The following is a 22,019-nucleotide window of genomic DNA, read 5'->3' on the forward strand; positions in this document are numbered from 1 at the left end:
TCAATAGGAGCAAAGAAAAGTTTGAGGATAATTACATCTACACTCCATAATCTATAATCTATTTATATAAACTACTCCTCTTTCACATACACTTACTAGAAATATCAACATCATTTATACAAAATCACCCCTACCTTTTTAAAATTACACAAACTTATAGAAACGTCAACATTATTACACAAACTATTCCTTTTTTTGTTGTTGTCAGGAATAGTTTCTATAATTGCGGCAAAAAAGAAAGAATGATTTATATAAATAGAGGACAAATGAGGGGTATAAATATAATTATCCCAAATTTTAACTAAAAATAAGAGGTTCGATACTGTTAATGAGGAGAATAACCTTTACTGGATGTAAATCATTAAATCACGAATGAATGATAGTAGTATTTCATTTTATAATATTATCATATTCTGATATAAGAATTGATGATGGATATGAATAGTATGATGTAATAAAGGTAAGTGATGGATGGAATCAAGCAAGTTTTAAAATACTACGTCTATGCCAAGGCACTATGGTACTATGAAACTAGAACCTAAACATAGAAGTTGTAGTTTCACAAGGACAAAAGAAAAAGGATACTGTCTTAACTCCCTCTCTAAGCAGATGCATCCGAGATAATTTGACGTTGTCCACATTAATCCATCTGATTATGCAGTCCGACCACATGGACTTGCTCCGTTGGATCCTCATCTGGTGACAGCTCATAGTCATGTTGTTGAGCTCTAATATTACATCCTCTCATGTAACATCATAGTTTTCTGGAAAGTTAAACCAGAGTGTTCAGTTCTCACCTAATAATCTTGCCCTTTGAGTTTGACTAACCAAGCCAGAGAGTTCAGTGTCGGAAAAGGTCCTGTATATCGAGGATGTCGGCAAGGACACCAGCAGCTGTAGTATCATTGCCTGCCCCAGCACCTTGAATAACCAGTGGTTGTTTACTATAGCAGCGGCTATATATCTCGAGCTGGAATAAAGTACATTACCGATGTATTCAGAATGGTTTCCATACTAGTAAGGATTTTGGAGAGCAAATAATCATTAATTCTAGACTACTAATAGTAATAAATTTAGCAAGAGACAATTATAATGAAAAAGAAGTGTTTCTGGATTTATTATGGCTGGATTCAGTATAATCCTTTTTCACGAAAAGAAAATAAAATCAAGTTACGTCAATAGAACTTTATTGTCGCAAATATAACCAAATACAGAACACATCACGCAAACAAGAGCTACGCATGTAAGAAATCTTCCATTTAATCTTTACTACATTGTGTTTGAGAAAAAACCATTTTCAGAACCTTTTGCGGAAATAGGAGATAGAGAGTCCTGGAGGTAGGTCAAATCTGGGAGTCAATCCCAATGACTTGGTGCTTGGAAATAATATCTTTTAGAGCTTTTCCATTTATCGTCGTTCTACAACATTTTGCAATCCCAATTTCCATTATTTTAGTTAACTGGAATGGTATAATTTACATTAACTTGTGGCTCAGATTAAAAACAAAAAAAACTATATCAAGAGTAGACATATACAAGAATGTGGCAACATGACGGTCTGACAATAGAAAAGTGCATAATAGACAAAAATATCCTTACCACATTATCGCTTCCCTTCAATCTACCCAGAGCCGAGTCTTTTGCAACTTCTTGTATGCCAACTTCGCACCTAGCAGAGGTGTAAAAGGCATGTCATGTGATGAAACTAGTTTTTATTGTAATCCAAGCATATAACTACTGTGCAATGCACAGACAAATGGACTTGATTCTTTACGAGCTAATCTATGCTGAGTAGATTATAAGAACTAATTGATACAACATTCTATTTTGTAGCACTATCCAAGACTATAAACATAGAAGGCATATCTACATATCTAGTTATAAGTTAGTTTGTGTATTTATTCATCCAGCTGCAACACCTAATAAGAAAAGATGAGATACCTGGACTCCTCAATCAAACAAACATAGCGGAGAACCTTTCCCTTTGAAGAAGCATTATCAATCCGGTTTTGAATATCCTTATCAAGCAAAGGCAGGCCATTTGACAAAAATTCATCCACGGACATTACATCAGGTCCCATTTCCACAGGATACAAGCTTTCAACCTTCCAGAAAAAATTGAATTAAGTATCTAATTTATGACCTTATTTGATCAAGGGTGCAATAGCTTTGGCACACTGTACAAACTAACCTTAATGCTGTCCAAGTTGATGCGACGTCCTAGGAGTCGAGCAAGGATGAGAGCCTATCATCCAAAAAAAAAAAACAACAACAAAGTACCTCAATAATATATCATTACCATTTACCCAAAAAAATATATATATTATTACCATTTCATTCATTTTCTTCTAGTTAATGTCCTGCATATTGAAATGGCTGTGAAAAAATATTGCAACTTCTTTTCTGTAGAGTGCAGAGTAAAGTCTGACACTCAAATGTGATCACAACATTCTATTTAATCTTTGCTAAGCCGCAAACAGATTAACAAGGAACACACTTAAAAATGCACATGAGCCCCTACTGCAAGGTAACTTATAAAACTGACAATCATTGTATGTTTTGATAGGCACCAGAATCTAACCAGACTTAGCTTAGTTACCTATTGATGCATGCAAGTGATCAAAATTGTTGTTGCTCTATCTTAGTTATTTGACGAATTGAACTATGACAGGAAACTTTACTATAGGAGATACCAGAACTATTTTTCAAGACACAGCAGTGTGCATGCCATCATGCCTCTAACTAAATCAAAATGATGCTTTAAACAAAATCTCCGCAAAATGGAGAGGAATTCGTACAGACCTTTCTAGCTACATCCATCCCACTGAGATCATCTCGAGGATCTGAGAGCAAATATGACATCTGAAGTTAGAACAATAGACAAAAAAAGGAAAAGAAAGGAAGAGAGCGCCAGAAAACTAGTACAATGCAAAAACTCCAACCAAAGAACCTATCCCATTTAATGTTTCTTATAAGTCCTCTAAGTTCTGAATTTGAAGTATAGACCTCTCCTCGGTCCATGTTTACTACGATTCTTAGTTCATACAGTCTAATCAGCAAATGAAATTCAAAGTGTTGTTCGGAGTATGTTAGCTGCCTCTCCTTTTGGTTTGCAAAGAAGGTATATGTCAAGCTCCTTTTTCCTCTTTATCATGTAAAGCATAATTTCCTAAACCACGTAGCAAATGAATCATCTGGGTCTTAGTTTTCCTCCCTGACAAATAATTCCCTGCTATGATTTGATTAAATTACCTGCTACAAGCCACAAATGCAGCAGAAAAACAGATGGATTTAAGATGTGTGCCTTCTTCTTGTAAAAATGTCATATGCAATTAGGCTATAACCTACTTTACAGCATTTGAGTCACTCTATTGCCCATGCACAGCCTATGAACAAGAAATGCATATTATCTAATGTATCTGGGAGGTGGAAACTAAGATGAGAGGAGAGCCCATTCAATTTTTAAGATTGTTTTTGGATAACCAAGAATGACCCCTCGCTTCCTCTTAGGAAATGTATAATCTGAAATAACACCGTGGGGGGGCTGTGGGCCTCTGACAAATGGGAATACTGTTATCCTCACCTTGCGGATAATCATAAAGGATCATTTCCAAAATAATCTAGTCATAAAGGAAACTTAGCTTATGTTGGCCTTGAACATGTTAATTTCTCTTAGCAACTGTAAACGACAATTTGACCTCGGCTCAATAATACAGAAATCAAGTTCTTGTTATTTTGTTTGTGCTTACATGTAATCTCGATCTCTAACAAACGGGAATACTGCTATCACTCACCTTGTGGATAATCATAAAGGATCCTGTCCAAAATAATCTAGTCTCATAAAGGAAACTTAGCTTATGTTGGCCTTGAACATGTTAATTTCTCTTAAGCAACTGTAAACGACAATTTGACCTTGGCTCAATAATACAGAAATCAAGTTCTTGTTATTTTGTTTGTAATCTTGTACACTAGTGATGCATTCAAAGATTGACCAAAGAACTAGTACTAGCATGGGATCGCTGAATTGAGTTACCAGGTTCCGTGTATCCAAGCCTTTTCGCAGTATTGACAACTTCGCTAAAGGGTCGTCCACCTTCAACCTCACTCATCACATAGCCTAGCGTACCTAATAATCAGAAGCATGACAAGTTATCATCATTCTTTTTAGATTATCAATTAAGCTGAAGAAAAACCTAGAGCTTAGTAAAGAATCACGTTATACAGGTAATGTATGGGGGAAAGTATACCACTCAAACTTCCAATAATGCGGAAGATCGGATCTCCTGATGAAAGTATACGATTTATACTTGATATGACAGGAAGACCAGCACCGACCTACCACAGAAGATGCAAAAGAAAGTAGTTATGCTCTCACAGCTTCGCATATAGTGTACAATGTGTCGGTAACAAATATTGAAATATTAGTCATCAGATGCAAACAAGCCTATGAAACGGGATAGCTTCTAAAATATAAATGCCTAGTCAACTACATGTTTTAATAAAGAAATATAAACTTTTCATCAAAATTAGGTGAAATTGATTGCCAAAGCTTGATCTGAAGCTTGTTATAGGAATTGGCTTTTTTCGCAATAAGTAATATATTCAGGTACATTATATGCGCAGTCTGACATTTAGAGCACCTTACTTTAAGGACTTAAAAAAATTCAATAGTGAAGATAATATACCCGCTTGCCTAAGAGGACTTCTGAATAGCTGATACTGCTTAATTTGTGATCTGTCTGGCAATCCAATTAGCCAGATTACCCTAATATAGTGTTCATTTAAAATTTCAAGGATAACGACAAAGACTATAAGGATAGTCGCTGCATAAATGTTGCAGGACAAAGATTTGTTAGCTTTTAATTATTAAAGTAGAACCGAGCTGAAGTTGGAGATTTGATCTTCATTCATTATCAAGTTGCTACTACTCAGCGTTGAACTTTATCCAAAAACACAAAAATGGTTCAGTCCAATCTGCAACCTTGACACTAAGTACCAACCAAGAAACACTTACAGTTGATTCATGTCTAATCCGCCGAGGCTGTGAAACCAACTTGTCATAATCATTCTGCACATCATGAGGAAAAGAACTGTTAAAATTCATAGCCTCACAGTAGGGTCTACTGCTAAAAATCAATAAGATTGCATGATATTATCATTGTTCATTCAACATTCAGCCACACCATAGTGGAAGATCATAGACAACCATGTGGCACGTCAGTAGCACCCAGTCTTATCTTCTTCCAAAGTAAAGTTGCAGTAAAGAAATAACAAAGATGCTGAAATCCAAAAAAAAGACTCAGTTACCAATGAAGAAGTAAGAGGCTTCTTGTTGGCCAGCACCACACAGCAATCTAAATTTACCGCCTGACTCAGCAACTCAACGGTTTGAGAGCTGGCTGAGCAGTCAACAAGTGTCAATCCTGTCAGATTAAGCGTGATGATTAGCAAAGGCTAATTTTTTTTTATCCCATTGATCAAGTCGAGTCAATAAATGCGAAGATCACAGGATCAAACTATATACTACCACTCAATTTTCGCAAAGTAGCAGCAAATTCCATGACTTTCCGCGCAATTTCTTGACCAGAAAACACTTGGCATCCACCTACATTTTGCATAAAACACACGCCATTATACCTATGCACTACATATGTGGTCATCGTTGCCGCATTTTAACAAATAACAAATAAACAAATAAACAATTACCAAAATTAGCGAGTTCCTGCAACGAAGACCCACTGGACTTGACTTTGCAAAGTTTCAGCAAGAACTCATCATCCAAATGGGAGGTCAAAACATCCGGTGCGGCAACCATAGATTTACTGTCGCACACTCCCACCACTCTCAGCATCACCCCCTGAAACATTTGCAACCCAAGAAATAGCGAAGTGAATAAAATGCAGAGTGCATGCATGATGGGGAAAAAAAACGCAAGAAACCTGTTTGGAATGGAGGGGCCGGCAGGAGACGATGTGGTGGAGAAGCTGGCGGCCCACCTCGCCGCAGCCCATCAGCAGCAATGGAATATTAACCATTTTCAATCGCTCTGATTTCCTTATTTCTCTTCCCTGTTTAAATTTTCTAAATTCTTTGATCAGTTGGGTTTTGGTTTCCGATGGGTGATTGATTGAGCGAACTTGTGACAGTCTTTGATTCGATGTTTGAACTCTTCTTGAAAGTCGACAGAGGAACTTGTCCTTTTTCTGTTTTCACTTTTATTTTTTATTTTGTTTCTTGGAGCTTAGTTTGTTGGCTTAATTGCATAGTTTGCAGTGTTGCCCCTGTCAAAGTCCCACTTTTCAATTTACCCCTCTCAGAAAAAAGTAAAAGATTGAAGAGACATTAAACAGAATTAATTTCATAAGTACACATGTGGTAAAAAATAAATAAAGAAAATAGCATATAGACATGGAGCATGAAAAAGATTTTCCATTCATAAAACTCCCTTGAACTTTTGTGTAATTATGGTTACATTCTTTATAGTTGAAAAATTATATCTAGTAGCCCTGAGATTTGCTTCCGTCTAACAAATAAGTTCCTCCGTTAGTTGAAATTTATTGAATTTGCTGATATTGATAAAAAGATTTATTTGAGTGGTACTTTTATTTAATTTTTTATTAATATCAGCAAATTTGGTAAATTTTGACTAATAGAAGAATTTATTTGTTAGATGAAAGCAAACCATAAAGATGCTAGATGTAAGTTTTCAAAGCACAAGAAATCTACGTGTAATTACATCAAACTTAAGGGAAGAGAGTGTAATTATCCCTAAAATATATTGTTGACCTTCGCCCTGTAAATATTGCGTTTGCTTGAATTGTTGTATTTTCTGGCATTATTGCATGCAACTATGGGGGCAAATCTTCATTCATACTCATGAAACATACACTGTGTGAGTGTGCGGAAATACTGACTAGCTTGTTGGCGCTAGGCCGATATAGTGGGTGATAATTATTTTCACATAAACCCTATGTCAGTTGGTATTGGAGTCTGATAGGTTGAAGTTAAATATATCGAATTTTTTAATTTTAGAATTATTTTAAAATTTTTGTAAAGCATAGAACTAGGTATGGTTTCTCTTGTGGACATGTCACTTTTGCCCTATGGAATTAATAATAAATGGATACTTATTTCATATCTGTTATTTATTTGTCAATATGGCTAAACTTAGTTAGCGAAGCTGAAACCCCTGTGATTAAAATCAGATCATGGGTTCAAGCCTCATCAATGCATCAGTATTGATTTACTTTAATAGTAATTGTTAGTCTACTGTAATAGTAGTTATTGATTGATTATACATTGGTATTTTTGGCGCACATTTGGTGATAATTGAAAATTATAATGTAATTATAATCGATTCACTCAAAAAAAAAAAAAAAGAAAAAATCACCCCTCTTCATCTAGATTAATAAATTTATAATGGAGCCTTCAATTTCCAGATAATTCCAAGACCTACCATTCAACCATACTTTTGTTGAGACTTGTGGGCAAAAAATGTAGGGGGTGACATAGTTAAGATTTTCAGTTGCACATACAAGGCTAATTAAAATAAAGCAAATGAATTAATATACCTAGAAAGAAAGTCACACTTGAAAGAATAATGATCATTTAACAATTAAATTTTTTAGATTATTTTACATACACCTGAATAAAATACTTTGTGAATCATTAGGGCTCGTTTGGTTCGTGTGATGGGATTAAACGTGATAATATTAGATAAGATGGAAAAATGAATGATTATTAATCATATCTTGCATTATATGCTATTTGGTTTGAGGTATAAGCGTCTTAAGTCGTGAGAAGAAGAAAGAGAAAATGGGAGAAAGAGTGGAGATGAGGAGATAGAGGGCAAATTAAAGTAAAAAAAAAAAATAATTTTAATTTGTAAGATTACTTATACCAATTAAATAGGGTTGATTCATAATACCATACATTGTGATTAATAAGATTAAATCTGATATTAATATCAGGCTCTAATAATACTAACCAAACGTGTGACTATGCATAATAAATAATTTTATCATATATCTAATCACACGAACCAAACGAGGCATTAGATTATAAAAAATGAAGAAATCCTACGATTTTAAATGAATCGGTTCCATTAAATCAGTGTATTTAACAAATACACAAGATTTTTCCCATCACTATGAGATGTTTTAATTTGTGTAATCATTTCCCCTAAAGTATTTTGGGAAAAAAATTAATAAAAAGGGTCAATTATATTAATTCCTAAAGTTATGTCAAATTACACGAATACTCCCTACTCTTTGCAAAATTATAAGTACACTCTTTGAGAAGATCGTAATTATAATTTACATTAACACCTCCTTAGGAGCAAATTACAAACATACTTTTCGAAATAATAATTATAATTTATATTAACACCACCTTAAAAATAAAAATATTTACGTAAATATCGTTGAGGTGAATATGATAAGATGTACTTGTAATTTTGCAAAAGAAATTTGGTATATTAATGCATGGGATTGGTTGCTGGTGTGAAAGAAGGAAATGCATTCAAATATACACTCAACACAATAATTAAACACAGTTTGGTAATGGGCTGCTGCCATATGCAATAGGCAACTCAAAATGCCTGCTATAAGTTAGCCACACTTTTTGCTCAATGCTACCTGTTTCAAATCAACATACACAACAACAGTATCTAAATTGTCTTTAATTACAACCACCCACTTTATTTTAATTTAATATCATTTTCATCACAAATGCATACTATATAAAATATTCAATTAAATATGCTTATATATTTTATAAGATATTTTTAACAGTTGTAGCATAAGTTTTTGAAGCATTTAAATAAAGTAAAGTGATGTAACTTATATTAGTAATAAAAATTTTGTAATTAAAATGAATGAAATGGAAGAAATTTGTATTTTAAAATAAATTAGGAACAACTTATTTTGTTGAAAAGAATTTAGAAGTTCTTGATATTTTGTTTTTGAATTTTATAAAGTTGTTTTTCAAAAAAATAATTAATAATAAACACTTTGTAATATGTTATAAGTTTTTATGCATCTTTAAACCAGTTATAAATTCTCATCTGTTAGCAGTCCTACAAGAATGCTAAACACACAACTACTCTCTATACAAATAACAATAGCCACCACCACCACCACCACCAATGGTCACATTAACCACAACCATGACCACGGCCAAAACCACCACCACCACCACCTGCCTGCTCATTATCACGGCCATCTTCCTGGCGGCACTTCCACGCATCGAAGCACAACCACTGTCTCCCGCCCCTGAGCCACTGGCTGCTCCTTCTCCTGGGCCAGATTGCCTCACGTCTTTGGGGACCATGGCCGATTGCCTAACCTTTGTGGACTATGGGAGTAACTTGACAAAACCGGACCCGGCCTGCTGCCCGGAGGTGGCAGAGCTGGTAAACAACCAACCAATATGCCTGTGTAAGATGCTTGCCAACTCTACTCAATTTGGTATCTCCATCGACAGGAATAGGGCCCTTAAGCTGCCCTCCGTTTGTAGTTTCACCACTCCTCCGGTTAGCTTGTGTGCAGGTACGTGCGTGCATTTTTCGAGTTATGTCTTGGAATCTCAGAATATTTTAGCATGGATTACGTTGGACTACATATAACCAATCTCACATAATAAATATATGTATAATAAACTTATTGTGTGATTGTTCTATGTTTCGAATGTAATTCGTGTTAAGAATTTTTCATAAAAACAATTTTGTCGTTGGTTATATTATATCCGCATATTAATTAATCTACCTTAATTCTGGTTACTGTAATAATACTTCTATTTTATGCTCTGAAGCTATTGGTGTTCCAGTAGCAGATTCAGCACCAAGCCCTTCAGCAGGTAAAATTTCTTATTCCACCCCCCTTGAATAAAGAATATTTTTATTTTGTTTCCTATCTCATGTTAATTTAATTATTTTGAATGTGGATGAGCAGGTGGAAGCCAATCTCCTGGAAGCCCAAGCTATTTCCTCATTGGATTTGCACTTGTTTTATTCACATCTTTCTTTTAAGGGTAAATTACAATGATATCTCTTGAAATTTTTCATAATTATAAATTTCTTATTGTTTAAAAAAATATAAATACTTCTAAAATTAATGATCATCTAACAAAAAATCCCTCGTAATAGTGATTGTAGAGGGTATGTGTTAGACAATCGTTAATTTCAGGAGAATATTTGTAATTTTTCAAATAAGATATCAATTATAATAAATTTCAAAAGAGCCCATTATAATTTACCCTGTTTTTAATCATACTATGTATTTCTTGGAGTTGATTTCTTGATTTTCATTTGTATGATGTAGCAACTCTGAATAATATCCAGAGTTTGATTTATGGTTTTAAATTCAGAGCTACTCATATTTCCTAGCAAGTGATATTGTGTGTGTTTTTTTTATTCTCCTGTTTGGAGTTCTGAAACAATTTACAACTTTTACATAGTAAACTCAAAATTGAGAAAAGTACCTAACAAGTGTTCCTTGACTTTTCTGGATTTTCTACTGCAAAATGATACTGCATCTCGTATTTCATTTAATATATTTATACCGTGATTCTTTGAGCGCAATTGCAGAGGACTGCATTATAAAAGGTCTATAAACAATCAAAACCTCATTGCTTTTGTATGAAAAACAATTGTTGATGGTAAAGAGGGCGAGAGAACGCTGATCGCCAACTCAAACATTCGTCTGAATCTAGACATTCTAGCAAACGACAGAGGTAGAAACCTACAAAGGCCGATTACACTACAGATTCATACATGATTCAGCGTTTAACAGTAAGATAACAGTGTAAAAACAAATCAGAAGCTATAATCTACGGCTATGCCTTTAGTTTCGCACTTACTCTACGCTTGCTATGCTGCACCCACTCTTTTTGCTGTTTAGCTGATTCTTATTTGCAACAACTGAACATTGCTCGTCCTGGCTACCCTTAGCACCTGGCTGTGGTTGGAGCCTACGACGTCTCATCCTGTTTTCAAGCCTTATACCCCTCAAGGTCCTGACCCTCCTCTCAATCTCCAGCGCTTGTGAAAAGTTCCAGATCCTGACAACTCCTTCTTCACCTCCACAAACAATTCGATCAGAACCAATCCCAATGGAGAACAAGTTACATCCAAACCCATGAAGCATTCTCTGTGGGGGTTCTACATTCTTTTGATCCAAGTAGTTACTTTTAGAAGTATTTCCATTAGAAGAATGTCTTTTCGTCTTCAATAACTCTCTCACATCAATGAGTGAAATCTTTCCATCACTGGAAGCTGAAACCAGCCAGGGGAACTCAAATGCAAGAGAATAAACAGACCCATTGTGAGGAATCCAAGTTGCAATCTTTCTCATATTGCACTTAATATTCCTGGTGATCTCAAACATGTGTACAGAACCATCTTCTCCTCCAGTAAACAAAAACTTTCCCGTGTGACTTCTTGCCAAAGAATATGCATTACCAACATGAGCACTACTATTGAAAGCCAGCTGATTCCCAGTATCAGTTTCCCAAATGTAGACCCCTGAACCTGCCGTGCTCCCTATTGTAGTATCATGAGGGACAAGGCTCCAAACCCAGTCATTGTGCACCAAGACCTTCAAACATTTCAGAGAAGAACGATCCCAGATACGTATGGTCATGTCCCAAGAACCACTATAAATCTTACTAAAATCCAATGCAAGACATGTTATAGGCCCCTCGTGTCCCCAAACTCGGAATTCCATATTCTGATTTTGTGATGCCCTAAGACCAAACAAGTGAGGGTTCCTGTCCTCCACCTTCCAACCATGTATGAACCCATCTGTACCCCCAGCAACCAGAAGCCTCGAATCGGCTGCAACCGCACGAATAGTGCAACCCAGAGGACGGGACGATGCGATTGACAGTCCTTCCTCTATGTCCCACATTCTTACTACCTGATCATACCCTGAGGTGAATACTAGCTTCTTAGAGACTAACACAAAAACAGTCCTAACTGCTTCAGTGTGCCCATACAGTGTGTCGATGCTATAACGTCCCATAAATGTCTTGCTCCGAAACTCTCTCTCCACAAAGAGTTCCTTCCATGACTTCTCATTTGGATATCCTGGCCCTAAACTGACTGAAGTTATCGGATGGCCCCACCTCTCATAGTAGAATTCCTTCCACACATGGTGCTCAGAGGCAAGTCTATACAGAGATGTATTGACACAAGACACAATTCCAAGTTCTCTCGGGTCAAGGAAATTAAGGATTTCAGATATCAGTGCAGGAGGAAGGTCAGCCAATGAGCGGCTAGAATTTGGAAAAGGTTCACTGAAACAGATCCCAAGTTTGAAATTTGCTTCACAAACACTATCAGGATTTTCAGTCTCTAATGGTTCGAACTTTTTCTTGCTTGTCAAAATAAGTTGATCTGCATCAACGTTCTCCCTTTGAATACTACCCAAGCAATTTACTGAAGTGTCTCTCAATCCAATTTTGGTATCCCTTTGGCATTCAAATGCCATAAAATGTTTTTCCTAAACTTGTATATCAATTAAACCCCAGAAAACTCCAGTAATCAACCTCTTAACAGAAAAATTCACTGAATTATATCCCAGTTCACCAAATGAACAATTCAATCAAGTATAAAAGATTGGGTAAAACCCAGAAAACATATGCACAAACCCAATTCAATCACACCTCAAAAAAACCAGAAAGTCAGCCTAATTACTCAAATCCCAGATCTTTGAGAAGCGCAAAGCAACTGGAATCGAGTCACTAACTCAATCAGTAATAACAAAACCGAATTCAATGGGAATAAGACCAATATTTCAAGAATTACTAAAATCACAAACGTAAATATACAGTGGAATAGAAAAATTCAGGGTGTGATTGAGATTGGGCGGAGAAGTACCTCAAAATTGAAAAGGCAAAGATTTCTGCTGCTTCGAGGGAAACTAGAATCGAAGGAAACAGCTAGGTAAGAGTGAAATTCTGCTCTAAATCACTACCAATTTCTTCTACTTTTTGTTTTGTAATAATGATTTGGGGAGAGCTCAAACCGAAAATTAGGGTATAATTCTTGTGGCGGGTCGGGTTTGACAATATTATCAGAATCAGCTCCCCTACGATTTGGTTTCTCATAATTACACAGGCTCCTCTCTAGTTTCCAGAATTGCATATTTATCCCCCTCTCTTTTGAGTAGGGACGGATAAGTGCGTCTTTTCCAGTCATTTCAAAATTATGTGACAATACCTTCTACTTTAAATTGTTTTTCCACTTAAGTCAAGTATAAAAAATTTCAAAATAATATTTTAATATTTCTTCTCATTGAAATTCAATATCCATACTTAGACTCTTAATTTAGTCCTTGTATTTTGATGCGTTCATCGACTATATAAACATCAACCAGTGTAAATCATCTCACGTCAGCCCAACGAATTCCACTACCAACATAACTTCCTCGTATTTTGACATTTTCACATTCGATACATATAGAAAAGAACCCATAAGGGCATTGCTCAAAAATAGCTTAAAAGTAAACATTGTACGGTAAATTCATCATCCGTTGTCTGAGTCAGGCCATCCCAAGAGAGAAGAGGAGAAAAAGAAAGAATAATACATATGATCAGCTCGTCGACTCTAAGTTTTCGCTTGGCACATCCTCCGACATAGCACCAGATTCCTCCGGCTCATAAGCAAACTCCTCTTGCTTAAGTTTATAGACTCTGAATATCGCTAAATTGGTGTCCCCTGACAATCACAAACATCCACAGAAACGAGCACGTTATGGAGAAAATCGCATTTTATCAACCGTATATTGCAAAATCGCAGAAGGTGCTAACCGTAGTCAAAGTAGTAGTCCAAGGATAATAAGTACTAGCAACAATGATAACGAAAGAGAAATAGATGAGTATTTTCTGCCAAAGACCATCTTTCCTCCTGACAGCAAGAACATGATTGTTCTATGCTAAAAACTTTGCAAATTTGGAACTTATATAACTTCTAGTTTCACAATAAAATGGAACTTTTTATGGGAGGAATAGTTAGTGAGTCCGTACCAAATGTAACGAGATTTCCAGGTGATGCAGCGGAGACAACTCCCGGTTGGAGCCGTTTTTCATCAATGAATGTGCCGTTTGTGCTGTCTAAATCTGTGATCAGGAGATTCTCGTCTGTCTTCTGTATCCGAGCATGTAAAGCAGAAACTGTATTGAGTGCGAACAAGTGGAAATAGCACGCATTAGGAACGCGTCTCAAGAGCTTATCTCGTCTCCAATCGACCTAATAATTTCTACTTCATGAATGGAGATTCAAAAAGACATGTTTGCTTTTATTCCAAACTTCATATTTTCACTTTCTACTATTTGAAACAATAATCCATCCATATTACCATATTCCCAATAGAAATATGGTTTGTTCTTGTTATCATTTATACCTTCCAATAAACAAATTTCATATGAAGTATGGTGGATCTTACTATTCCTAAAATACCCAGTGAAGATATTAAATCCGAATCCAATTTACATAAAAATAAATATCTTTCATGCATGGAAGTTTAATATAAAAAAAGACATTAAGCAAACATATTTCATTTCTATATCATTCACCCCCGGCGATTCAACGCAAGAATACAAAAGCGCTGTGATTCTGAATCTAATCTATTTTTGAGTACCTGTAGGCACAGAGATCACAATATCTGCTTTCTCAGGAACGCGTCCCACAGTTACTACGTTCTAAAATAATGTCAAAACTTTTGGCGTCAATGTCAACGTTCTTGAAATGAAGACGTTAACTTCAAATTTTCAAATACTTACGGAAGCTATCTCGAATGGGCTAGGCATCGCAATCTTATAACCTATGTGTCTGGTATCACCATCACCTGTCAAGTACGAGGACATGAGTTCTTGGACATGAATGCATTGGCTTAGAAAACAAAAGGAACAAGATGAATATAAGGCTAGACAGGGCATTTGTCGAGGCGAGAATTGGACTCCTTAGTGCCCCTATAGGTCGAACTAAACTACTAAACATATGGATCAATAACTTTTCATCTTTCCAACATTTCTCAGTTCAACAACTTGCATTACTTCAAATGGCTCTTGTTTTTTTTTTTTTTTTAAATTTCTCATCCATTCGAAACTAATTCCAAGAGATTAAATTTACCGTACACATTCCAACCTCAGGTAGAGTGAATATTAACTATTAAGTGAAATTATTCGCATAGTAGTTAAATATGAAACTTAAATAATTCATCGTCTAAGCTTCCAAGAAAATATGCATCACTCTCTTAGCTTCCAATCAAAAAATTTTCACCAAAAAACTATTTTATGCAAACCAGATTCAACCAAATCCAGCCAATCAAATAATCAATATAGCTGTTGTTGATCAATCTCTCTACATTATACACTAATCACTACGGGCACATCCAAACCCCGTCGAACCCAGAATTTTCCTGGCTTCTATCCATTCTATCTACATTCTCCATTTGGCACATTATCAAGTCTTGATCAAGCCTAACATACACTAGAAGCAAAAAATCTCTCTCTCTCTGACACACACACACACACACACTAGTATGATTAGTGAGGAGAAATATAGCTTACTGACCTATGGGTTCAAGAAGCCATCTTACAGAACCATCTGCAGAACTGTTTCCAGAATCAGAAGCTCTTATAGCACCAAAGTTCCTCAACTGTCTGCCACTGCATTTTAGCTTTCTGGGCAGGCAATTATAGCCCAGAAAATTCACAGAAAACTGGGCAGCAACGCTTGATTTAGCTGGGAAAAAACCAGGAGAGAAAGAATTGGTCTTGGCATATGAGAGAGAATGGGTAGTCATTTCCATTTCTGGTTTCTTGATTTTTCCTCTCTCTCTCTCTCTCTCTCTCTCTCTCTCTCCAGATACAAACTCTGCAATGTGCAACAATCAAGACTGTTGAAATAAATATCCCCTGAATTCTGATCGTAGGAAAGAATGGCGAGAGAGAGTACGTGGCACACATTTAATGCTGTATGCTGATCTTTGGATAACAAAATTCTTGGGCCTTGTTTGGTTTCATTCCAACAGCCCAATATATTACGAATTTTTGTTTTATAATAATTTAAAAGATAAGAGTGAATATACTAAATTTCTCAAAAAAACACACACACAATAATATTCATATTTCTCATTTTATTTTTCAAGAATAAAAAAAAACGTATATATTTAAAAATCAACACCAAACAAAGCCTTTGAATTTCCAGAGTTGGGCTTGTCACTAATTAATGCTGACAAAGAGACAACGGAGCAATGCTCCAAGAATTGGATTCTTGATTTTGGGCTACAACATCATGAAGCCCATTTGGGCTGGAATTGTCCCAAGAAGCCCATATTAGATTGGGGAAAAAGGGATTAGGGTTTCGAATCTAGGGTTGGAAACTTGGAAGTGATGAATGTACGTACATTTAAAAAAATTAAAAATAAATATGGTTATATCAATCTAAATTTCAAGACTATTTTCAATTGGCATCCAAGAAATACTATGCATTAAATAATATTTCTTTAAAATTAATCCCAAACATAATTAAGCGACTACCGTATTTGTTATCAGACAGAACCAATAAATATGATAATTTAAAATTAATTATAACATCTTTGAGTAATTTATTGTCACAATCTATTCTCATTGTCGATTCCAATAATGGTGTGTTGATATGGTGAGATTGATAAAGCCCTTTTGAAGCTTTTCTAAGAGTAGTTGAAAATTGAGGGGATTGAAATTGACAAAAAGAAGATCATCTTTTTGAGTGAAGAAACTTTACGTGAAAAATGTGAAACCAAGACCCATTGTACTTGAATGCATATCTGGTTTTGGAATATTGGAGTGTTCAATTTCACATAATATTAGATTGAGGATTATTTGTTATGAAATTTAAAAGTTTATTATTATGAGTAAAGTTATAATTTCGCAATATTCTGCCAGCACAATAATTTATGGATCATCTTTATGGTATTTCACTCGAAACTATTTTAGTGCAATATTGATTTTGAGCAACCATAGGCGTACGAAAATTTTACGAACCTAAATTCAATTTCTAACAATGACGACCAGCATAGCAATTTACTTTGATCGTGATTATAAAAATTTATGGTTGATATAAAATATAAGATAAATTACAATGAATTTTTCTGAGGTTTCACATAATACAAATGCCCTGTTGTTGTTTTGAAAATCACTAATACCCCTTAATTCTAACAGTCGTCTGACAACTAGTTTAATCCATTAGGCCCTGCGTCAAGTTTTCATTTTTTTTTTTTTCTGAACTGACCAAAATATTTTTGTGAATTATAAATTATAATTTTATCTATTTTTTAAATATTTTGATATTTTGTATGGATTAGATGGATACTCTATTTTATATAAAATTTTCAAAATATTTTATCCATTTCATCTGATTTTTTATATTTAAAAAAATAAAAAATACTGGAAACTTTGATAATTTTAGACCTTCAAATTAAATGTATATTTATAATTATGTCAAACTTTAAAAAAAAAACTCATTGTTAATTTTGGAGATTCAAATAATTTTGGGGTATGAGACCTACCTAAGAGGGAATTTGGGGTGAGCTTATAAATTTTTTAAAATATATTATAAAATGTTCGAAAGTTTGTAAATTAAATAAAAAAAATTATTTGTCCTTTTTATCTTAAAAAAAAGAATTTATACTTATTAACTCTTTTAGGAAAAGAGTAAGTAGTTGGCAATTGATTTTTAAATTTTTTTGTGTATTCTGTCAATTTTGATGATATTAATAATAAAATTATCATTATGAATACTATACATTTATTTTATCAAAATATTCTAAATTTTTATTTTAAAATGTAATTTAATATTTATACTATACATTTATTTTATCAAAATATTCTAAATTTTTATTTTAAAATGTAATTTAATATTTATAAGTTATTAAAAACATATTATGGGAGTTATAAAACATTGTAATATCATATGAGTTAAAATATTAATGTAAATTGAGTTTTGGACTTAGTTAATGAACATATAAATAGAGAAGTACGATGTGCTGTAAGGGTTGTACTTTTTGTGTATGATGAAAGCTATAAGTATTAGGTTAGCAGTTGCTTATTGAAACTTCTAATCTTTTCTTAATTCCACCATAAGTTTGGCAACCTTACCCCACCCCCCCTCGTACCCACCCCCACCTTCACCCTGCTCGCTTTCTCCCTCATATAAATGGCAGAAATTTAGGCTTTCTGCTAGCTGGTTCTGAGTTCTTTCTCTCTCACAGAACACACACAGAATGAGAGAGAGGGAGAGTGATGTTGGGATGGTTGGATGGAGTTTAACCAACGCATAGTAGAATCAAAGAGAACATGAAAATGGCTACAGGAGAAGTGAAGGGGGGAGAGTTGGAGTTGTGAGTGAGTGTGTCTGTGTATGTGTTTGTGTTTTGCTGTGGTGCTGCTGCAAAATTGATGTAAAATGAGGTGTTTCTCAGCCCTTAAATCTCTCATCTAGTTTCTCTCATCTCTTGCCATCTATAATCTCTATATTGGGTTTTTCCTTCTTCTTTTTTTTGGTTTTTATTCTTTCAAATTTAATATCCCATCAGCTCATACCTCTCTCTCTCTCTCTCTCTCTCTCTCTCTCTCTCTCTCCTCTATCTATCTTAAGTTTCAGTCACTCTCTCTATATCTATCTTTCTCTCTCTATATATATGTGAATAAGTGGATCTTGGTGTCATTTTCATCTATTCTTCACTGATCACACAATAGGGTTTCCTGGATTTTCTTGTTATTTCATTTCAGTTTCTAAATCTTTAAAAAGGACAAAAGAAAAGGGAACAAGAATTAAGGTTTTTTTTGGTTTTTCAGTTCTCATTGTTCTGATTCTGCGTGCCCGTCAACAAATTTCAGCTGGTATTTGATTTTGTTGTGTTCGTAAGTATAATTTGGCCCAGATTTGATTTTGAGGCATTTTTCCGTTTTCCTTGAGTTTCTCAGATTCTTATTTTCTTTTTCTTTCTTTATTCTGATATAAGAAAATTCCCTTTGCCAGAAAAAGAAAATCTGGGTTCTTGGGTATGATTCTAAGCTTTTGAGAGACTGATTATTTGCTTCAGCAGAAGTTGATTCAAAGTTGCATCAAGGTAGTAAATGTGCATGAGAAAGTATTAGTTAAGACATTATTGCTTCTTTTGATTTCAGTTAATGATTTGCATGTGCGTGGTTTTGTGTGAATACATCCCATTTTTATGTGAACGCAGACGGGAATTTCTGTTTATTCACTGCCCATAAATTATTTGGCAGACTAGTAATTTCGGGATGTTGAGATCTTGTGCATGGCTGATCTAAAGTTTGGAACTAATAGCATGTTATTTAAAAAATTACCCACTCTTTGACAACTTTTTAATGGATTATGACTATTTTATTGGAAACGTTCAATTACTTATGGGTTCTGATTCACTAATATTGTTTCTTATTTCTGCTAAATTATATGAGCCCTTGGCTTGGCATGCATGTGGTCTTTGATAATTCTTTTCTATAGATATTCTTTATCAAATAGTAATTTTCTTTTTTTGCTCAACTGTATGAAGCTTTGGTTCTGAGCGAATGTAGTGCGGTGCAGAAGTAAAGGATTAGTGTTGTTCTTTAGATATTGCTTGTGAGATCTTGTAATGCATATTGGACAATTGCTCTTCAGCCAGAAATAATGCAAACTAGCGGTGAGTTTTTGGAAATATTTGTTCATTGAGGAATTTAAAGTCTTTTATCTGTTTAGGCAAACAGTCATGATTGGCGTATGTCACACTCAAAATTGATCGTTTAAGTGTAGTGTTTGTGTTCAAATGCTAAGAATCATCATTGGGTTTATTTCCTTTGTAAATCATGAAAGACGGTGAAGATGTGCTTTTAATTCTTGTTAGTCAAATATCTCACCTGGAGTGTGCCGTTTGTTGTATGTAGCCTATATTCCGTTTTAACATGGTCGCTTATATGTCTTCTGGTTCCTCTGCACATGTTTGGGAAGTTTGAGTGGATTGATAACTGTAAGAGTTATGGGGAAATTTAATTTTGTGTCCTTTGTTTGGGTTTTGATTACATGATATATGAAGTGGTCTAGATGGGTGTAGGATCTCCTGGAATGCGATTGGTCCGTCAAAGAATTTGGATTCATGACATGTACTCTCCATTATATTTCATAATGTGTGTGCGGCTTTACTGTTTACATCAATAAATGTCGTACGTCATTTTCTATAATTGTTGTATCTTTCCTAAAATTGTAGTTTGTTCTGCATTTCAAAAGAAAATGTGATTGGATATTTTTGACTGCAATGCATTCTGGTTCCATTGGATAACTTTGCGCTTTCTTCTGTTTCCTGTCTTGCATGCTGTAATGGATTTTTCTTGGTTGTTTGACAAAGTAGGAGATGAGTATGACAAGTGAAAGTGATGAGAGGATGATGCCGAACAATGGTGTAGATTCACCATCAGTTGATGATGCTAACAGTGGAGGAAATGTGGGAGGAAATGGTCCACTTAAGAAAGGTCCATGGACTTCTGCAGAAGACGCAATTTTAGTTGAATATGTTACCAAGCATGGAGAGGGGAACTGGAATGCAGTTCAGAAACACTCAGGGCTTGCCCGCTGTGGAAAAAGTTGTCGTTTGAGATGGGCAAATCACCTTAGACCAGATCTAAAGAAAGGTGCATTCACACCTGAGGAGGAACGCCGTATAATTGAACTTCATGCCAAGATGGGAAATAAATGGGCTAGAATGGCTGCTGAGGTGTGCACTCATGGTCTCTGTGCTTTTGCATTCAGCCAGTCCATTTCTTACACAGCATGTAACTGCAAACAGACATGTCTGATTTTTCTGCATAGTAGTTAAGATTGTAATAATTTCTATTCTCATAATGGAATATGGGTCAAAAGATTTATCTTTTTCTGTTAAAAATGGATGCTTCAGGATATCAATTTGCTTGAAAAAGGTGCAATGCACTATAGCTGTGCAACAACTGAGCTTATTTCCAAATATTCTTATCTCCTGTAAGCTATCCTACCAACAAGCTAGAGGCATGAAGTAGTACTTATTAGAGTACACCCCTGTGATCAGGAAATGTCTTGTCCTAAAATATTAAGTGGAGAAGTGCCTTTCTTTTGAATTTAAAGGAATGTCTAAAAGTGCTCTTATGTTTTACACTATGCTTCTATGAGATAGGAATGAGTTATTATATGCATACATTATGTGTTTATGAGATGATAAATGTAACAATTCTAGGTGAGGAAATCATTTGCTCCGAAGTTGTTCTATTTGTCATTTCTTATAGTGGAAGTTCCTCTATAGGAATAATATTGCTTTCCAGTTCCTTGACTATTCCTGGGTGTTAGCTTCTTGAGACCACTTGTTTGATATTGTTGATACCGATCCTGTTAACATGACCATTTTCGGACTTGGATATAAAATGCCTGTTTTCTAATCTGAGAGCAATTGCATTTTGTATTTGGTGTTCCCTCCAGAGTCCGACTCGGGGTTCTGATAAGTAGGAAGAAATTCTGCCAGTTTTGACTGCATGCATCATTGGAGTGTGTAATTGTGTGTTGATTTTTCCAATCTTGTATCATGCAATTACTTAGCTCTTTATGTAGCAAAGGATTTACACTGATGTAGTGCAATAAACGAATGAAGAATCATTGCTTAATATCCTTAGAAGAGCTACAATGCTAAGTATTTTCTGTTCCTGCAAATTTACTTTTTCACACTCACTTATCACTCTTTTCTCTTTTTTGTTTCTTTCCTACTCAGTTGCCTGGCCGCACAGATAATGAGATCAAGAATTACTGGAATACTAGAATCAAAAGAAGGCAACGTGCAGGCTTACCAATCTATCCACCTGATATCTGTATGCAAGCAATGACAGAGAAACAACCTAGTGACAATATGAATACTTTCTCATCTGCGGAAGTGCACCATCCTGACTTCATGCCAGTCAACAACTTCGAGATTCCAGCTGTAGAATTTAAAAATTTGGAACTGAATCAGCAGTTGTAT

The 22,019-nt window shown here is 35.0% G+C and overlaps 5 protein-coding genes across 6 annotated transcripts in view; 2 read left to right on the top strand and 3 right to left on the bottom strand.

The window, feature by feature from the left end:
* On the bottom strand, nucleotides 378-6,221 carry LOC105170972 (bifunctional aspartokinase/homoserine dehydrogenase 1). The gene is made up of 13 exons (XM_011091947.2): nucleotides 5,940-6,221; nucleotides 5,707-5,857; nucleotides 5,528-5,605; nucleotides 5,308-5,423; nucleotides 5,015-5,068; nucleotides 4,248-4,335; nucleotides 4,034-4,126; nucleotides 2,803-2,843; nucleotides 2,192-2,245; nucleotides 1,942-2,105; nucleotides 1,600-1,669; nucleotides 798-970; nucleotides 378-696 (listed from the first exon to the last, which is right to left on the bottom strand). The coding sequence occupies exons 1-12, from the start codon at nucleotides 6,033-6,035 to the stop codon at nucleotides 842-844; spliced, it is 1,134 nt and encodes a 377-aa protein (XP_011090249.1). The 5' UTR covers nucleotides 6,036-6,221; the 3' UTR covers nucleotides 378-696; nucleotides 798-841.
* Nucleotides 9,066-10,447, top strand: LOC105171150 (xylogen-like protein 11). Its single transcript, XM_011092176.2, has 3 exons — nucleotides 9,066-9,548; nucleotides 9,811-9,855; nucleotides 9,951-10,447. Exons 1-3 carry the CDS (start codon nucleotides 9,146-9,148, stop codon nucleotides 10,025-10,027), a joined length of 525 nt encoding a protein of 174 aa, XP_011090478.1. The 5' UTR covers nucleotides 9,066-9,145; the 3' UTR covers nucleotides 10,028-10,447.
* LOC105170973 (F-box/WD-40 repeat-containing protein At5g21040) lies at nucleotides 10,607-13,111 on the bottom strand. Its single transcript, XM_011091949.2, is given in 2 exon segments — nucleotides 10,607-10,880; nucleotides 10,883-13,111. Coding segments are annotated over 2 exon segments (1,653 nt in total). The 5' UTR covers nucleotides 12,489-13,111; the 3' UTR covers nucleotides 10,607-10,833.
* LOC105170974 lies at nucleotides 13,393-15,922 on the bottom strand. Of its 2 annotated transcripts, XM_011091950.2 has the most exons (5): nucleotides 15,575-15,922; nucleotides 14,782-14,846; nucleotides 14,640-14,700; nucleotides 14,026-14,172; nucleotides 13,393-13,717 (listed from the first exon to the last, which is right to left on the bottom strand). In XM_011091950.2, exons 1-5 carry the CDS (start codon nucleotides 15,810-15,812, stop codon nucleotides 13,593-13,595), a joined length of 636 nt encoding a protein of 211 aa, XP_011090252.1. In that variant the 5' UTR covers nucleotides 15,813-15,922; the 3' UTR covers nucleotides 13,393-13,592. The 2 variants fall into 2 exon arrangements, with proteins under 2 accessions (XP_011090252.1, XP_011090253.1); XM_011091951.2 differs by lacking the exons at nucleotides 14,640-14,700; nucleotides 14,782-14,846.
* The window catches only part of LOC105170975 (transcription factor GAMYB-like), a gene marked incomplete in the record, with an annotated part of 5,381 nt that continues 1,520 nt past the window's right edge, over nucleotides 18,159-22,019 (top strand). Inside the window, 6 exon segments of the mRNA XM_011091952.2 lie at nucleotides 18,159-18,453; nucleotides 18,841-18,906; nucleotides 19,025-19,115; nucleotides 19,563-19,691; nucleotides 20,394-20,756; nucleotides 21,774-22,015. Coding sequence (XP_011090254.1) covers nucleotides 20,397-20,756; nucleotides 21,774-22,015 — 602 coding nt within the window.

Source organism: Sesamum indicum, linkage group LG9 (genome assembly GCF_000512975.1).
Source record: "Sesamum indicum cultivar Zhongzhi No. 13 linkage group LG9, S_indicum_v1.0, whole genome shotgun sequence".
Classification (NCBI taxonomy): domain Eukaryota; kingdom Viridiplantae; phylum Streptophyta; class Magnoliopsida; order Lamiales; family Pedaliaceae; genus Sesamum; species Sesamum indicum.